We start from the raw sequence: 15,479 nt of genomic DNA on the forward strand, positions 1-15,479 counted from the left end.
ACTGCGGTGCAGTAGTGAAGGATAAATATATCCCCCCACCCCCCTCCTCCTTTTGTGGAGTCCGCAACATCCTGACTTGCGGAAGCTGGTGATCGCGGGTAGCGGCAGCGGCAATCCCCACTCAAGACGGATGAATTAGAAAAGCTGCTATAACAACCACCACCCCCTCTTTCTTTTATTTTCTGTAGTGAAGAGACGGGCTTTTAACTCTTCTACCCCACTCCCTCCCTCCCTCCCTCCCTTTTTGACAGACAGACAAACGGATACAAGGTTAGTAAAAACAAGTCTATTTTATTTGTCCATAGGGTTGAACATAGGAGTAATCAATAAAAACAAAAGGCCTGTGTTTTTTCGGCTGTGTGTGTATGGAACAGTAACGCACTAAACCTGCATTTGCATGCAGGACGCTTTGCTGTGGTCCTCCTTAACCATGGCTGCATCTTGGTATGGACAGAACTGCTAGTGCAACTCTTCTAACTTTAACTCAAAGTGCGCGACATAAGCCTGGCTCTCTCTCACACACCAACACACACTAACACACACACGCACACATGCAACTTGGCATAAGTGCGTCGTTCTCAACAGGATAATAATCGTCTGTTTTCCTACTGTGGTGCACCTTTCTTGGTCATTCCAGTCAGTGCTAATTATTCTGTGAAGTGAGTCCCCAGCGCTTCCCAGATCGCATAGCACTGCAGCTGCCCTGCTGTTCAGCAGACCAACTGGAAGAGCTATAATAGGAAGGAGAGGTAGGGTTGCGCAGCTGACAAGGCTGATTCCGAGGAGCCAGTGCTCTGCAGAACTATTTAAGTCAATGGTTTGTCGATCCGAAAGGTTTATTAGTTAAAAAACTTTGGTGTGTATTTAGCAAGACGAACGTGTTGATTGGTGTTGGGATAGCATGCATTTAACTATCATAATGTATTTTTCTGGTTGTTAATTTTAAAGTAGAAATACATGCTGTTTTACAACTGCACTGTATTGCTTGGTTTATCTTTGCCATGGGAATATAACAGCTATATGAACGGCACTGACTAAACAACCCACAGTAGTACAGGGGTAGTGCAGTATCCTTTTCTAATTTAAAGGCTATTTTTTATTGTTGCACCCACTCATTGTTTCAAAGACACGGCTGTCAAACTGCACGGTTTCAAGCTGATGCCTTATTCCGAACTAAATGTTAACAATATTCTGTATAACCAAAAACCTGTTAAAGGATCTGGGTCAGTTTAATCTGAGATACCCCTTGCTCATATTACTGAAATGTCTAGCTTTTAACCTGTCTATTTTTATTCACACTCATACTGTTTGTCTTTAGTCAGGTCTAATATTGTGGGCTGATTGCTTTTCAACCCTTTCAGACGCCCTGTATACTGATTCACCATGGGGATCAAGGCTGCCCTCCCCAGATATGAGCTGTATCTCTACACAGCTGTGCTTGCTGGGGCCTTGATATGGGCAAGCAGCTGGATATTTGAAGCTTCAAGTGGTGAGTGCACAACATCTCAAAAGAGGTCTAACAAAACACTGTCCATGTAACAACGAAAGTCAATAACAACACTAAAGTTTTTCTGAAACATTAGTCACCACTTTCTGAACTGAAAACAACTTACATTTAACCATATGACTTCATTATTAAAATCTGTCTAAAACAGTGCTTGACCTACAATTATATAGTTAGTTCAGCAAATTAATAGGGACACAGCTCCCCTAAGGAATTGCTGTGTGTTTCTATTAATATAAAGATGTTTTAAAGAAGGTTTAGTTACTTCGTAATTATTTTTGTAATTATTTTCATGATAATAATGTTTTAATTCAAATCTTGCTAAGCACTAAGCTCAGTGAGCAAATATATTTCCAAATATTTTATTTAAATTATTGCCAAATGTTAAAATTCTGATTTTAAAATGCTAAAACTAGCCTCCTCACACACAGCCTGGGTGAATGGTAATGTCTATAACAGTGTGTCATCAAGCTCTCTTACTTTTTTCCCTTACAACTATCTCTTTTTATAAAATGGTAATTTAACGTATGACCACTGTATTTGCAGGGATTCATACTTCTCAGGCCGACATGATACAGTAGAACTATTTACTGGTAATAGAAATCTGGCCGTGTTCCCAGAAATAAGAGCTTCCCCCTACTGACCCTTACACTTTAATGGCCATTTTCATCACCATAAGTGTAATCAGGCAAAGCTGGAGGAGCTACTATTGGGCCACGTGTACTGAATGTCTCAACAACAATGCCATCATTATGGTTATCATGATTAATTTTTATTGTTATCTTTTTATAATTTCTGTAGTAATTCAGGCTCCACAGTGAACTAATCTCTTACAACCAGCTTATAACCGACTGTATGACTGTAGCTGATGTATGAGCTTTAAAAATAGAAACCCTCGCAGTGAGTACATTACATAATAGTTGATGTTATCAAATGGACTGAATGTGCTCTCACACCTTAAATTTACTCTGAATAATCCATAATTACACTGAGGCCGTTTGGATTTTAACTGTTCCATGTCCCATTTTTTAGGAAGATTAAAAAGAGGCCATTGTTTACAGACAGTAGAGCCCAAAAATACAGCTGTCTAAAGTCTGAATTCACTATAGCACTCTTCAGTCTAGAAGCCTTAGCATGAGTGGGATTCTTAACGCAATATTAATAAAATGCTATTTCCAATGCACATTATCTTCCATATTCTTCTTTATTCAGAGAATATAAGCAGAAAGGCCTTCAAAGAAAGTGTGAAACCAGGATGGCATTACTTTGGAAGGAAAATGGTGAGTTTTATATCTATATATCTATATCTATATCTATATCTATATATCTATATCTATATCTATCTATATCTATATCTATCTATCTATCTATCTATCTATCTATCTATCTATCTATCTATCTATCTATCTATCTATCTATCTATCTATCTATCTATCTATATCTATATATATATCTATATATATATCTATATATCTATCTATCTATATATAGATATAGATATAGATAAAGATATATATAGATATAGATATATAGATATAGATATATATATATATATATTGCTTCTATGTACCCCATTATGTTCTGTAATTTTTTCACTGATGCAAGATGGCAAAGGAGAGTGGTTATCATGAGGTATTAATCCATGTTACTTTACCACAGGATGTGGCGGACTTCGAATGGATAATGTGGTTCACTACATTCCGCAATCATATCCTTTTTGCTCTGACTGGTCACGTGATCTTTGCCAAGATATTCAGCCTTATAGCTCCAAAGGTGCATGCATGTGTGTGCTGTAGCAACAAAAACATATTGTGAATGTCCATGGGGTAGCTCACACACACACACACACGCATATGTATAAATACATATGCGTGTGTGTGTGTTTGGTGCACTTGTCAATGGAATCTATATGCCATGCCAAGCTTCACTGTACAAACATTAGGTCATTTCCATGTAATTCAGTTGCATACTATTGAGAAATACCATTTATAATATATATTTCTGTAACACAAAAACTAACACATTATTGCAGGGGTCACCAACCTTTGTGAAACTGAGAGCTACTTCGTGGGCATCAAAATAATTTGATCCCCACGGGCACCATGTTGGTGACCCCTGCATTATTGCCTTGCATGAGCATGAGTTTCCTTCTGTGATGTATCTGTTGAACATACTTTTGATTGAGATTTTGAAAAAAAGTTTGCCATGTGTTCTATTTTGTTTCATGCTTACTATGAAGAGTGGTATAGATGGATGTAAGGTAACAATAATAAACTTGTGAATTTCTTAACACTTGTGTGTTTCATTTAAGCCATTCACATCACAACAATAAATTTGTGTTGCAAAGTTTAATCTTTCCAGTGAAACCATTGTTGATACTAACTGCGCTCTTCATGTGTGTTGCAATAAATTTTGCATAGTGCAGAAATCCTGTAATGATGTTAAACTGATGCTGGCCCCTCTTTTTCCACAGCACAGATCCTTGATTTTTGGTGTGTACGGTGGTTTGGCAGTCCTGGTAACAATGGGCTGGACCTTCGTGGCTCTAGTTTTGTCTCATTGCATCATACTCTACAGCATCGCCCTGGTCAAAAGAAAATGGATGTGCTTTGCAGCAGGCCTGGCCACTCTGGCCTCCATCAAGCTGGAGCCATATAACTCCTGGCAGGTGAGTGGGTGTTTTCAGGTTTTTAACAAAGCTTTGCAAAGATGCTGTGCGTTTGATTGCCTAATTTAGAATGATCTGTGGGACTTTAAAATAGATGTCATATGACAGACCTTTATGGGCCATGAGAAAGATTTAAAGAAAAGTTTGTAATGTTGGTTTAAACGTTTGAGAACTGATTTACTGCATTTTTAAGTGGGATGAAGAGGTTGCATGGCTTCTACAGGAAGGCCAGTGAAAAGGATGACAGCGTGTGGTCGAACAGGTTGCTGTCAGTTAAAATCTAAAAATTTGAATTATGATGATTAAAATATTTGAACTGTATGTACTTACTACTATACAGACAATAATGTAAAATATAATTACAGTGAAACTAATACAATTACTATGTGTAGCTCACTGGTAGAGTACTGGGTTGGCATGCAGGAGGCCACGGGTTAGAAAACCCACCCCACATGGGGTGGCCCCGCCCAGCCACCAAGGGCCTTCTTGGCTCTGGATTCAAGTGAGGAGAGGAAAGACAAAAAAGAGAACTCAGAGTGCTAAAAGTACAACAAAAACAAGTAAAAGTAGCAAATAAACACAAAGTAACAACTATAAGTGTCCAGCAGTAGATAGTTAATTACCCCCATCCTCTTCTTACTGTTTGGTCCAAAAACAATAGAGTAATAGTCAGAATAAAGATTGCAGATTGAACTCAGCGGGGAGCAAACCAATCCAGTAAACGGTCTCTGGGAACAGGAAAAAACAGAAGAGGTAATCCAACAAACGTTGACTCGGAACAGGACACCAAATGAACAAACGGGGTCAGAAGAACAAGAACAGGCAGAGATCACTGGATGCATTTGCAAAAACTCACGGCAGAGTCACAAGGAAAATAATAGAAAACACACTGGGAGCTAGAAACGAGGGAAGCAGAAAGACATTCTTGCATAAAGGAGCAGGTAAGTGGATTATATAAAGGGGAGGCAAAAGGTGAAACCGGTTGAGAGTGATTAGACTGACCGGAGGGGAGATAGGAACGGTAACCAGGGGAAAACAGATCAAAAGCGTGAAAGACCCCTGAAGGGACAAGCCATAAAAGTATTTATGTTGTATACAATTTGAGAAATACACATGGCATTATTTTACATTGAAGTAATATCATTAAGTGAAAGGTGTTATATATCTTCCGAATATTTTATCTCTCTCCCCTGTTATAATAGTACTCATATATATATAAGAGAACAAGTTGCTGGTTTATTGTCACGCGGTTTTTCTTTCAGCCAAACTGAACGGCATTTTGGTAGTAATTTTACCCATATGCAAATGTTGATGTCTGAACAACTCTCTTAGGAAGCCTTAGTAACTGGTTCCTTCGACCTGCAAGACCTCCTGTTCTATGGAGGCTGTGGCTTCAGCATCATGCGCTGTATGAGCTTCGCTTTGGAGAACTGTGAAAAGAAGGATGGCAACTACACATTCTCTGACCTGCTGAAATACAACTTCTACCTCCCCTTCTTCTTCTTTGGGCCTATCATGACTTTCGACATGTATCATGTCCAGGTGAGGATTTTAATATTAAACTGAATGCATTGAATGACTGTGAGATGAAGTGAAAAGTAAGCGACCCTCTGAGATTTGACAGTAGGTATTAAGTCATCGCGCATTATGGCACATTGTGCACGAAAGCTCTCAAAAGCTCATGTAATACCCACATGTAGTGTTATTTTAGGACAGCTGGTGCAAATCTGTAGGATGCCGTGTTTACATAATTCAATTTGAAAAGCACAAATAGAGACAGAAACATACCAATTTTACATTCTTAAATGTTCAATCATTTTAATGTAACACTGACATATAGTAGACCTAAGGTGGTCTCTTTATCGCTGTATGGAAAGTAATTCTGGAACAATGATAGCTTGTTCAGATTACTGGACAAATACTGAATACTGAATATTCTAAAGGTGAACCACACCCAGCTGATCCGCAAAGAGAGGGAGTTATGGAACATCACCACCAAGGCCTTGTTGCACCTAGGAGTTGTTCTGGTGGTGGACGTCTTCTTTCACTATCTCTATATCTTGACAATCCCCAGTGACATGAAGCTTGTCACCAAACTTTCTGACTGGTGCCTGGGTGAGTTACAGTTAATATATTTGGGTCAGGTAAATCTGGTACTCATGTAGCTTTGTTTTTAAATTGCTGATTGTTGACATTTCTTGACAAATTCAGTATCTACCAGTATCAACCAATATCATTTCTAAAGACATACAAATTATCACATACCTTTGAACTGAATCCTTTTCAGTGAACACATGAAATGTTAAAAGCATTGAGACAGTACTTCGACACTAACCAGTGACAAATTATTTCTGTTGAAGTCAGTTTCTTTTGTAAGGAACAAGGTTAATGGTACAGTAGATTTATCTACTGTAGATCTTTGGGCTAGTTTAGGGTTTAAATATACAATAATGTTTTTAAACTTTTCTCTGACTTTCCTATTTAAAAAAAAAGAAAAATGCCTCCAAATGACATCACCCAGAGGAGTTTTACATCATTAAGAGTTCAGATAATATCATCTGGGGGGGGGGGGTCTGGAAAAGCAGGTTGACCATGTTCACAACCTCCATAGTGTGAGCAATAAGTCGACATAGTGTGAACTGAAGGTTCCTCCAAGTGATGTCATCTGGAGGAATTTTGTCAGCCAGATGAAGAGAGTTTTTGTAATATAGGGAAGTCAGATAGAAGTTTAAAAGCATTATTGTATATTTACATATTTAAAGTCATTGGGAGCAAGTTGAAAATTGCTGAAGTTGCCCTTTAAGGTAAACTAACGTAATTTTCTTGTGTCGCTTTGCAGCTGGCTTGGCATATTCCAACCTGGTGTATGATTGGGTGAAATCAGCTGTAATGTTTGGTGTCATCAACACTGTGTCTACACTGGACTACCTGGACCCTCCTCAGCCTCCAAAGTGTATCACTATGCTCTACGTCTTTGCTGAGACGTACGTCTGACTTACACTTCTAACAAATCACAGTTCAGTTTCTTTGTTTATCCTTTGTTTCACCCTGTTAAACAGAATTATAAAAAACTATTTACATGTAAATGTGTGTTTAGGCACTTTGACAGAGGCATCAATGACTGGCTGTGCAAGTGAGTGTCTGAACTAATATTAATACTTTTAAATAACAGAACTTGGATAAAATATTATTTTGACACTTCCTTTTGTTTAATCTGAATTTATATTGTCAAGATATGTTTACAACTACATTGGTGGGGATCACGATAAAATCTTTAAAGAGCTACTGGCAACTATCTGCACCTTCGCTATCACCACTTTGTGGCTGGGCCCATGTGAGGTGGTTTACATTTGGTCCTTTTTCAACTGCTTTGGCCTCAACTTTGAGCTGTGGGTGGCCAAGTTCTTCTCTATACCACCATTTTCTACCATGGAGGTGAGGAAAATCCTAACACAGAATAGCTATCATACTGATAATTAAAAGAAAGCAAGTTATTATATGGTCATTATGCCAGATCCCTAAACACATTTCAATGTATCGTCTTTTCCAGGGTGCTATGGGTGAAGCCATGTCACGAAGAATCCGTGGTGTGTTCAATGCTGCCAACTTCTGGGCCATCGTCCTCTACAATGTGCTCTCCCTCAACAGTTTGGAGTTTGCCAAACTGGTGGGAAGAAGACTGATTTTCAGAGGTGGGGAACAGCAAAGCTGAATTATATAAAAGAAAACAAAAGGTTTCCTGTCAGTTTCAGTCAAAGCAAAAACAACACAGACAGGCTTTTAAAGGACCACATCATTTAGAAATCATATGACTCTAGCATCCTATTTGTAGCTTTTTTTTTGCATAAAAGAATAAAAGACTTGGAAAAATAAAGCAGCTGTTCACAGGATCATACTCATCTGTTCTTCTTTCCTCCCTCTGCTTTCTCCCTTTTCCCTCGTTTTCCTTTTATTTTTCAGGTTTCCCTCTATCTACCCTCTCAGTGTTATTTGTTACCTACTGTGGTGTGCAGCTCGTGAAGGAGAGGGAGCGACAAGAGGCCCTGCTAGATGAAGTGAAGCCAGTCGATGATGGCAAAGAAAAAGCAGAATAAATAGACAGATAAACAGAAAGTTTCAGACTTATTGGTCTGCACCCCCCTCTCACTCTTCCATCTTCGGTTTTGTGAGCGGTAACTAAAACAGGTTGTAAAAACCATTAGGCACGTATATTGTTCACACACTTACAAACAGAAAAGTAAATATGCTAACTGGAACCAAAAATAGTTGAGACTGATGCCACAGAAGAACCATTTTTGGTTCCACAAATAACCTTTTAGAAGATAGTTCTTCAAAGAACCCCTAAAGGTGCCTCAAAGACCTACTAAAAACAGGTTCTTTAAGGCACTTTATATGGTTGCTTAAAGAACTTTTCTAAAAATGGTTCTTTAAGCCTGGATTTTCAAAGAACCATGCAGGCTTCTGAAGAACCATTTAAGAACCAATTTTATTTTTTGTCAGAAGCAAAGAAATGTTTTGAACTGTGAAATATCTTAAAGAGCACTTGCTGTAGATAATTACCACAACATTTGGCACAGACATTGTATTTACAGTATTGTAAAGGAGCATCCGTGTTCATTTATTTTTAAAAATACTTGCTTTTTAAAAAACAATTTGTCAACATGATTCTGTTTAGTCAGATGGAATCTTAATTCAACCAATGATGCCTTAGATCCTAAATGTTTAAACTTTAATTAAAGAGTTAAACTTGAAAAACCTAGGGGTTTGCCATGAATGGAGTGCAATAAACAAAGGGTGCTGTGGAGATCCTTCACATTGCTTGCAGCTGATTGTAAATTATATTTGTTCTATTTTCACTGAGCAAAAATACAAGTCCCAATATGTAGTATAGTCTACTCTACTTAAGTGTTACTTGAGAATTTATTAGAATTTTTATAATGTAATGAAAACAGTTTTTCCTCACAATTTCATCCTCAGTAAAGCTTTTTGGGCATATCTTTCCTTCCCCTTTTCTCTCATAATCCAGACCTTCAGTTTGCTATGAGACGAGGATATAGGTCAGTTTAATCTGCCTGTCACTAAAACTTGCTGTGTGTCTTTAGTGCAGTGGGCAAAGGGAAGAGGTTTATGCAGATTTTGCAGACCATTCTCATTGTGGAGTTTTTATTAAAACATTTTTAATTCAAAATATTGACTGGGAATAAAGTTTTGTTTCACCCTGAAGTGATACTGTTCTTTCCTGAGTTTTATTTTTTCTGTAGCAAGAGTTCATTGAAACAGTTTCCCAACTTCATTTGGTTTAAATAGATGAAAATTATTTATTAAGTTAATTATGACTGTTCTATAGTGAGGCATTGTCATTTAAATGCCACAAGAGGGCTCAGTTTAACCAAAGATGACTGGATAAAAATAAATAAATACTTACTGATAACAAACTGTAAAGGTTTAACAACCCCGTGTTTCTGTCAATTATTCTGATTAGACCTGTACTTAGGACACTCTTGGTGTGTGCATCTATGAGGTATTTGGCCTAAATTTCAATCAGCAATTTAAGTTATCTACAGTACTAGATGATTTTCTACATTCTTTCATTTGTTACAGAACACAGCACTTAAAAGCATAATATATTCATAGTAACGTTATAAATTGTTAATAAATGTGGTAGAGTTACTAATGCAAAGGCTGGAAAAAGTTTGTCTTCATAGCATAACATGGTTCTGATCAAGAGGAAGCATTTTATTTTTATTATATCCTCATTGTTTCCGTAGCATAGTCCATGTCAGTTGGACAGAACACACATCTTTAAGCTGTTTTAAATGAGTAAGTTAAGAACAGTAAAAATTCTAATTGGGATCAAGAAAGAAGGAAACGCTTTTCCAACTTCTTTGTTTTCAGCAGTGGGTTTGGCTCCACATTAACAAAACCCGTTAACATTCCCTGTGCATGGTGAAAGTGGTAAATCTGCACATTCCACAAATTCCTTTTCTTCAAATCCGATAATGAGCTTGGCTTTCAAATTGATAAAATACATTTTTATTTCCAGTGAGGGATCATTTGGACAGACGTTTTTCTTTGGTTCTCCCTTTCTTAATAATGACAGCTCTTATTTTTAACCAGTAGGTGCCAGTGTTTGATTATCAGGATCAGTATGACAGATAATAAGGTGTTTAGGTGTTTTAGTTATATCATAACAATGTATATATGTAATTATTATGTTATTATAAAGATTATAGACAGATGAATATTATATTTGTATATAATCTAAGAGTCAGTGTAAAACTGTTGTGGGTGAAATTGTATTCATGTAATTGTTTAAACGGTGCCTTTAAATTGTGTTCAGTTTTTGTCTTTATATATTGTTCATTTTGGGGAAACATTAATACTCTCTAAAGTAGTGTTTGACCCATAAATGATTAGTTTGCTCTGCTTCTATTTTCGCTGAATTTAAAAGTTCCTTTGTATGTAAAATTATACATACTATACAGTGTATCTCTACTGATATCTATGCATCAGGAGAGGTAGAAGTCAAGCCAGTATTAGATTACAAAGAAAACAACAATGATCTAACATCCAAATAGTCATACCCATTTATACTGGCTGGTGAGTTGTTCTGCTGGATTTAACCATGTTACAACCCTGTGCTTCGTCATTCAGCTTTTTGTGGGGGGGGTTTGCGTGGTGCTGGAGTGGATAGCCCTCTGTCACCAAAATGGATTCCTTAGCTTTGTGAGGGTCCTGTCTATAAATACTTGTGACTTACAGAGCAGCTGACAGCCACAGACAGCTGCTGCCACTGGGCAACTAATCTGTGGAGACTATCCACAGTCTGAGCAGTCCTGTGAACGGGGACAGTCCTGTTCTGTTGTGGTGAGTAAGTAGGGTACCCACGAATCCCAACCAGGACCAGGTGGCGAAACAAAATGGCTGCCATGACTATAGACCCGGAAAAGCAGCCTCGGATGTACCAACAGACCCTGCTTCAGGATGGATTGTGCGATCTCTTGGAGAATGAAAAATTTGTAGACTGTGTCCTCAAGGTCCAGGCCAAGACGTTCCCATGCCACCGCTTGGTTTTGGCAGCCAGCAGTCCCTTCTTCAAGGCCATGTTCCTGTCTGAACTGGAAGATAGCAAGAAGCATGAGATTGTGCTCAAAGATGTGGAGCCTGGTGTTATGGGGATGATCCTGCGGTACCTATACACCTCTGACATTACTCTAACAGAGCAGAACGTCCAGGATATCTTCATGGTTGCTAACATGTACCAGATCCCCTCCATCTTTTCTGTGTGTGTGACCTACCTCCAGGACAAACTAGTGCTTGGAAACTGTTTGGCCATCTTTAGGCTGGGGCTGCTGCTGGATTGTCCCAGGCTCTCTTTGGCTGCTAGGGAGTTTATTTGTGAACGCTACCAGGTTGTTATCAGGGACCAGGACTTCCTGCAGCTGGGTCCAAGTGAGCTGGCCATGATCATCGCCTCTGATGCCCTCAACATAGAGCGGGAGGAGCAGGTGTTTGAATCTTTGATGGACTGGGTCAGACACGATGAGTCAAACCGGCTTAAGGACCTGCCAGAGCTGTTGCACTGCGTCCGCTTCAGGCTCATTCCTTTGGATTACTTTAAAGAAAAAGTGGAGCGCCATCAATACATCCAGTTCAGCCAGGAGATCAAGAAACAGTTGGATCTAGTCAAAGATGCTCACAGAGGTCGTCTCCCAAAGCCGAAGAAGCCTAGCAATGATGGGCTGAAGGAAGAAGAAGGGAGTAAAAAGGAGGAGGAGGAGGAGGAAGAGGAGGAGGAGGAGGAAGGGTACTTGCCTGGTATACTCAACAACAATCCTCGCTTTGGGATGTTTGAAATGGACCTGATACTTATGATAAATAACACAGGGACTGTGGCCTATGAACCTGTAGAAAATGAATGCTTTGTGGTGTCAGAATCTACAGAAATTCCCAAGAACCACAGCAGCCTAGTGACAGGGCAGAACCAGGTGTTTATAGTTGGAGGACTCCTCTACAATGAGGAGGACAAAGAGGAACCATTCAGCTCTTACTTCCTACAGGTACTAAAAACAACCATTAGCTCTTTGTAACATAAAAACAAACAGTGTTTTCAGGATTTATTTTTCCTTTCTTTTCATGCATCTACAAAATATGGATTTCTTATTTATTTCACTCTTCAAATATCTTTATCCACAGCTTGACCCAATGAGTTTAGAATGGTTAGGAATGCCTTCACAACCAAATCCTCGGTGTTTATTTGGGCTGACTGAAGCTGAGAACTCCATCTTTGTTGTAGGAGGGAAGGAACTGAAGGAAGGAGAGCATGCTCTGGACTCTGTCATGATCTATGACAGACAGTAAGTACAGACATCAAAATTAGTACTCATAGTCAAAGCTGTTGCCATTGTCTTATTGAAAACACTCGCAGCTACTGCAAAGGTAAAACTCTTTTGTAATATCATAGTTCAAACATATATTTAGTGCATACATATGGCAGTTGATGCCCATTAAGTGCAATACAGTATGAAACTGTCACATAAAGGTGCTACATAAATGTATGCAGAAATAGGAATTGATATAATTAAGAAGTGTTTCGTCAATGTATCTGAAACATTCCAACTTTCCACAAAAAACAACCTATTTTCCAGCTTGCTGTGAATGCGTTTTTCACCTTGAGCTTATTCGTTTTTTATGAGTTTATTTACTTCGAAATTATGGAGAAACTCCATAGTACAATTTTTGTTTATCTTAGAAATTTGGAGACACATGATTATCTTTAGGCAGCAGCATGGCTTCTTGGATTCCTGAACATTTCCATTATTCTTTTTTGTTTTTGTTTTCAAAAATAACTTTTAACAATCAATGCTGACACATAATTTTCTTTGTATACAGGTCCTTCAAATGGGGAGAATCAGACCCTTTGCCTTATGAAGTATACGCCCATGGAACTGTATCACACAATGGTCTTGTCTATGTTATTGGAGGAAAATCTGAGAGCAAGTACGTTGGACTTCAGATACTCTAAATTGAACATCCCATATTATTATTTGATGTTCCTCACTCAATATAGTGTACACAATCTGTACTTTGGTACAGTGATATAGATGTAGCTATTGGCATGTTAGAACTAAACCCATAAAAAGTGGACTCCACCAATAAAGACAAAGACAAGTCAAAATATAGGCAACATATAGGCTGATAATTCCAGGCTTTTAATTTCGAATGTGAATCAAGCTCCATCCTATAATTCCAACAATGAGACTCAAGACTTAAATAAATAATGGAAAGGAAATTTTAATGGAAGTGGAAATGGAAATTTTTACACGCTATTTTAAATGTTTTACGCAGAAAATGTATGAAAAGAGTCTGTGTCTACAACCCCAAAAAGTTTGAGTGGAAAGACCTTGCACCTTTGAAGATGGCTCGCTCCCTGTTTGGTGTCACTGTCCACAAAGACCAGATCTTCGTAGTGACAGGAGTCACAGATGCGGGCCTCACCAGCTCTGTGGAGGTCTACGACATTGCCACCAACAAGTGAGACAACGTTTTTTTAATGTAACCTACTTTATATCACCAGTATGAGGTTAAGCATCTGTCCACAATAGTGAATTGACTCATCAAGAGTGAATAGCAGATCATTAGACCATAAAATGACCCTCACTGCGGTGAGTATCACACAGTAATTTAACAGCTTATTTAACTCCATTATCACTTCCCTCTGGGTGTGTGCGGTTATTGCCCTGTTGTGCCCCAGGTGGTCTGAGTTACCAGATTTCCCTCAGGAGCGGAGTTCCCTCAACCTGATCTCTATGGGAGGCTTCCTGTATGCTGTAGGTGGCTTTGCCATGATGGCCACTGAAACCAGTGAAGAGCCCGTCCCAACAGAGATGACTGATGTCTGGAGGTTAGAAGCCAGTACAGTAGCACTAACATTTACGTTCAAATATGTATTCATTTAGCAAAAAGATAAACATTTTTACAGATTGGATTAAAAAAATTTTCTTACAACAATAGTCAGTAGCTTAAATAACACTAAAACACATCCTTTTCCATATATATATATATTTCTAATCTAAAGGCACAATTCTCAAACCTATACAACAGTCTCCACCTATGGATGTCCACAGGAGGAGGTTGTGGACAAATACATTAATAAACACTTTTATCCAATCAGCTACAATATAATGTGTTATAAATCTTAGTCTTTTGTGGTATTAATCCAAAAGAGTGCCACATGTATGTTAATTCAGTTTTCTTGTTCTGTTTAAATAATGGTTGTGAAGCACAATAGCTCCTATCTTTTTAAAACCAATTGTACAGGAAACTACTGACATCTTTAGAGTGAATAAATGGGCTTTTGGAATGAGGGCCACAAAGAAGGTATTCGAAGAGAGATAAATACATTGTTGGTTTTTGGTCTTTTCACAGAATTTAAATAAATTTAAATAGTTTAAATTTGAATAAAACAAAACTTTCAATACATTCAAATAATAGCTGCATTCCAATCAAATGTTCCAGTTATACGGTCCTGGTACACATGAAATTATCTTGGGTTTAAAATTGAGACAAAAAACAATCCTTCACATTGAAAGTTTAACTTCCTGTACTTTTACATTCCTTCTGTATACTGTAATTATTAGGGCATGACAAGAGGATAATTTTCATGTGGAGTAGGCTAGAAAAAATTGTAGACAAACTGCATTGAGATCACGTTTGTTATTTTGTTATTTACGATGCCATAGCCCCTAAACAGTAACATATTTGTCTTTCCCACAGATATGATGAGGAAGAGAAGTGCTGGAATGGGATTTTGCGAGAGATTAGCTATGCAGAGGGCTCCACTATTGTTACAGTGCGTCTCAACACGCTGCGTCTTTCCAAGTTGTAACTGAGTTGAAAAGACTGTTGGTAAAATGAGGCTAATAATGTAACATCAACATTGAGATAAACAAGTATAATCATTGTGGACATTTTCCCAAAATTAGCTCAGGGTCAGAATGTTCCAGGGTAACAATTGAATTTGGTCTCTACAGATGAAATGTTATGAAATTGTTTTATCTTGTGTTTTACCGCAGAGGAGATAGATACATGCCAAGTCTATGGCATAAGTTAGAAAAATGCTCCACATTTCTTTTATAACAAGATAAAATGTTGTTTATACATTTTTCTTTTTTGTGGTTATATAATTTCATAGATTTTCTTCATTATTAGTTTGCTTTATTTAAACAGAAACAAAGATAAAGCTTGATTCTTGTGCTTTCAGTGACGACTTTGATTTACATGTTAAACAACACAAAGACCTTTCCC

At 38.0% G+C, this 15,479-nt stretch overlaps 2 protein-coding genes across 6 annotated transcripts; both read left to right on the forward strand.

Annotated features, from left to right (window-relative positions):
* Positions 1–33: 33 nt before the first annotated feature.
* Positions 34–10,283, forward strand: hhatla (hedgehog acyltransferase like, a). Of its 5 annotated transcripts, none has more exons than XM_067475328.1 (13): positions 34–270; positions 1,362–1,489; positions 2,717–2,784; positions 3,164–3,277; positions 3,744–3,764; positions 3,978–4,172; positions 5,505–5,714; positions 6,116–6,287; positions 7,012–7,156; positions 7,270–7,305; positions 7,406–7,607; positions 7,723–7,864; positions 8,133–10,281. In XM_067475328.1, exons 2-13 carry the CDS (start codon positions 1,384–1,386, stop codon positions 8,264–8,266), a joined length of 1,545 nt encoding a protein of 514 aa, XP_067331429.1. In that variant the 5' UTR covers positions 34–270; positions 1,362–1,383; the 3' UTR covers positions 8,267–10,281. The 5 variants fall into 5 exon arrangements, with proteins under 5 accessions (XP_067331429.1, XP_067331432.1, XP_067331433.1 ...); XM_067475329.1 differs by lacking the exon at positions 34–270 and adding an exon at positions 347–749 and having other exon boundaries at positions 8,133–10,283; XM_067475330.1 differs by lacking the exon at positions 34–270 and adding an exon at positions 764–856 and having other exon boundaries at positions 8,133–10,283.
* Positions 10,284–10,846: 563 nt separating this feature from the next.
* LOC137098703 (kelch-like protein 40a) lies at positions 10,847–15,434 on the forward strand. The gene is made up of 6 exons (XM_067475219.1): positions 10,847–12,232; positions 12,369–12,529; positions 13,065–13,172; positions 13,521–13,706; positions 13,927–14,076; positions 14,949–15,434. The coding sequence occupies exons 1-6, from the start codon at positions 11,093–11,095 to the stop codon at positions 15,058–15,060; spliced, it is 1,857 nt and encodes a 618-aa protein (XP_067331320.1). The 5' UTR covers positions 10,847–11,092; the 3' UTR covers positions 15,061–15,434.
* The last annotated feature ends 45 nt before the right edge of the window (positions 15,435–15,479 follow it).

This window comes from Channa argus, chromosome 14, assembly GCF_033026475.1.
Source record: "Channa argus isolate prfri chromosome 14, Channa argus male v1.0, whole genome shotgun sequence".
In the NCBI taxonomy this organism is placed as follows: domain Eukaryota; kingdom Metazoa; phylum Chordata; class Actinopteri; order Anabantiformes; family Channidae; genus Channa; species Channa argus.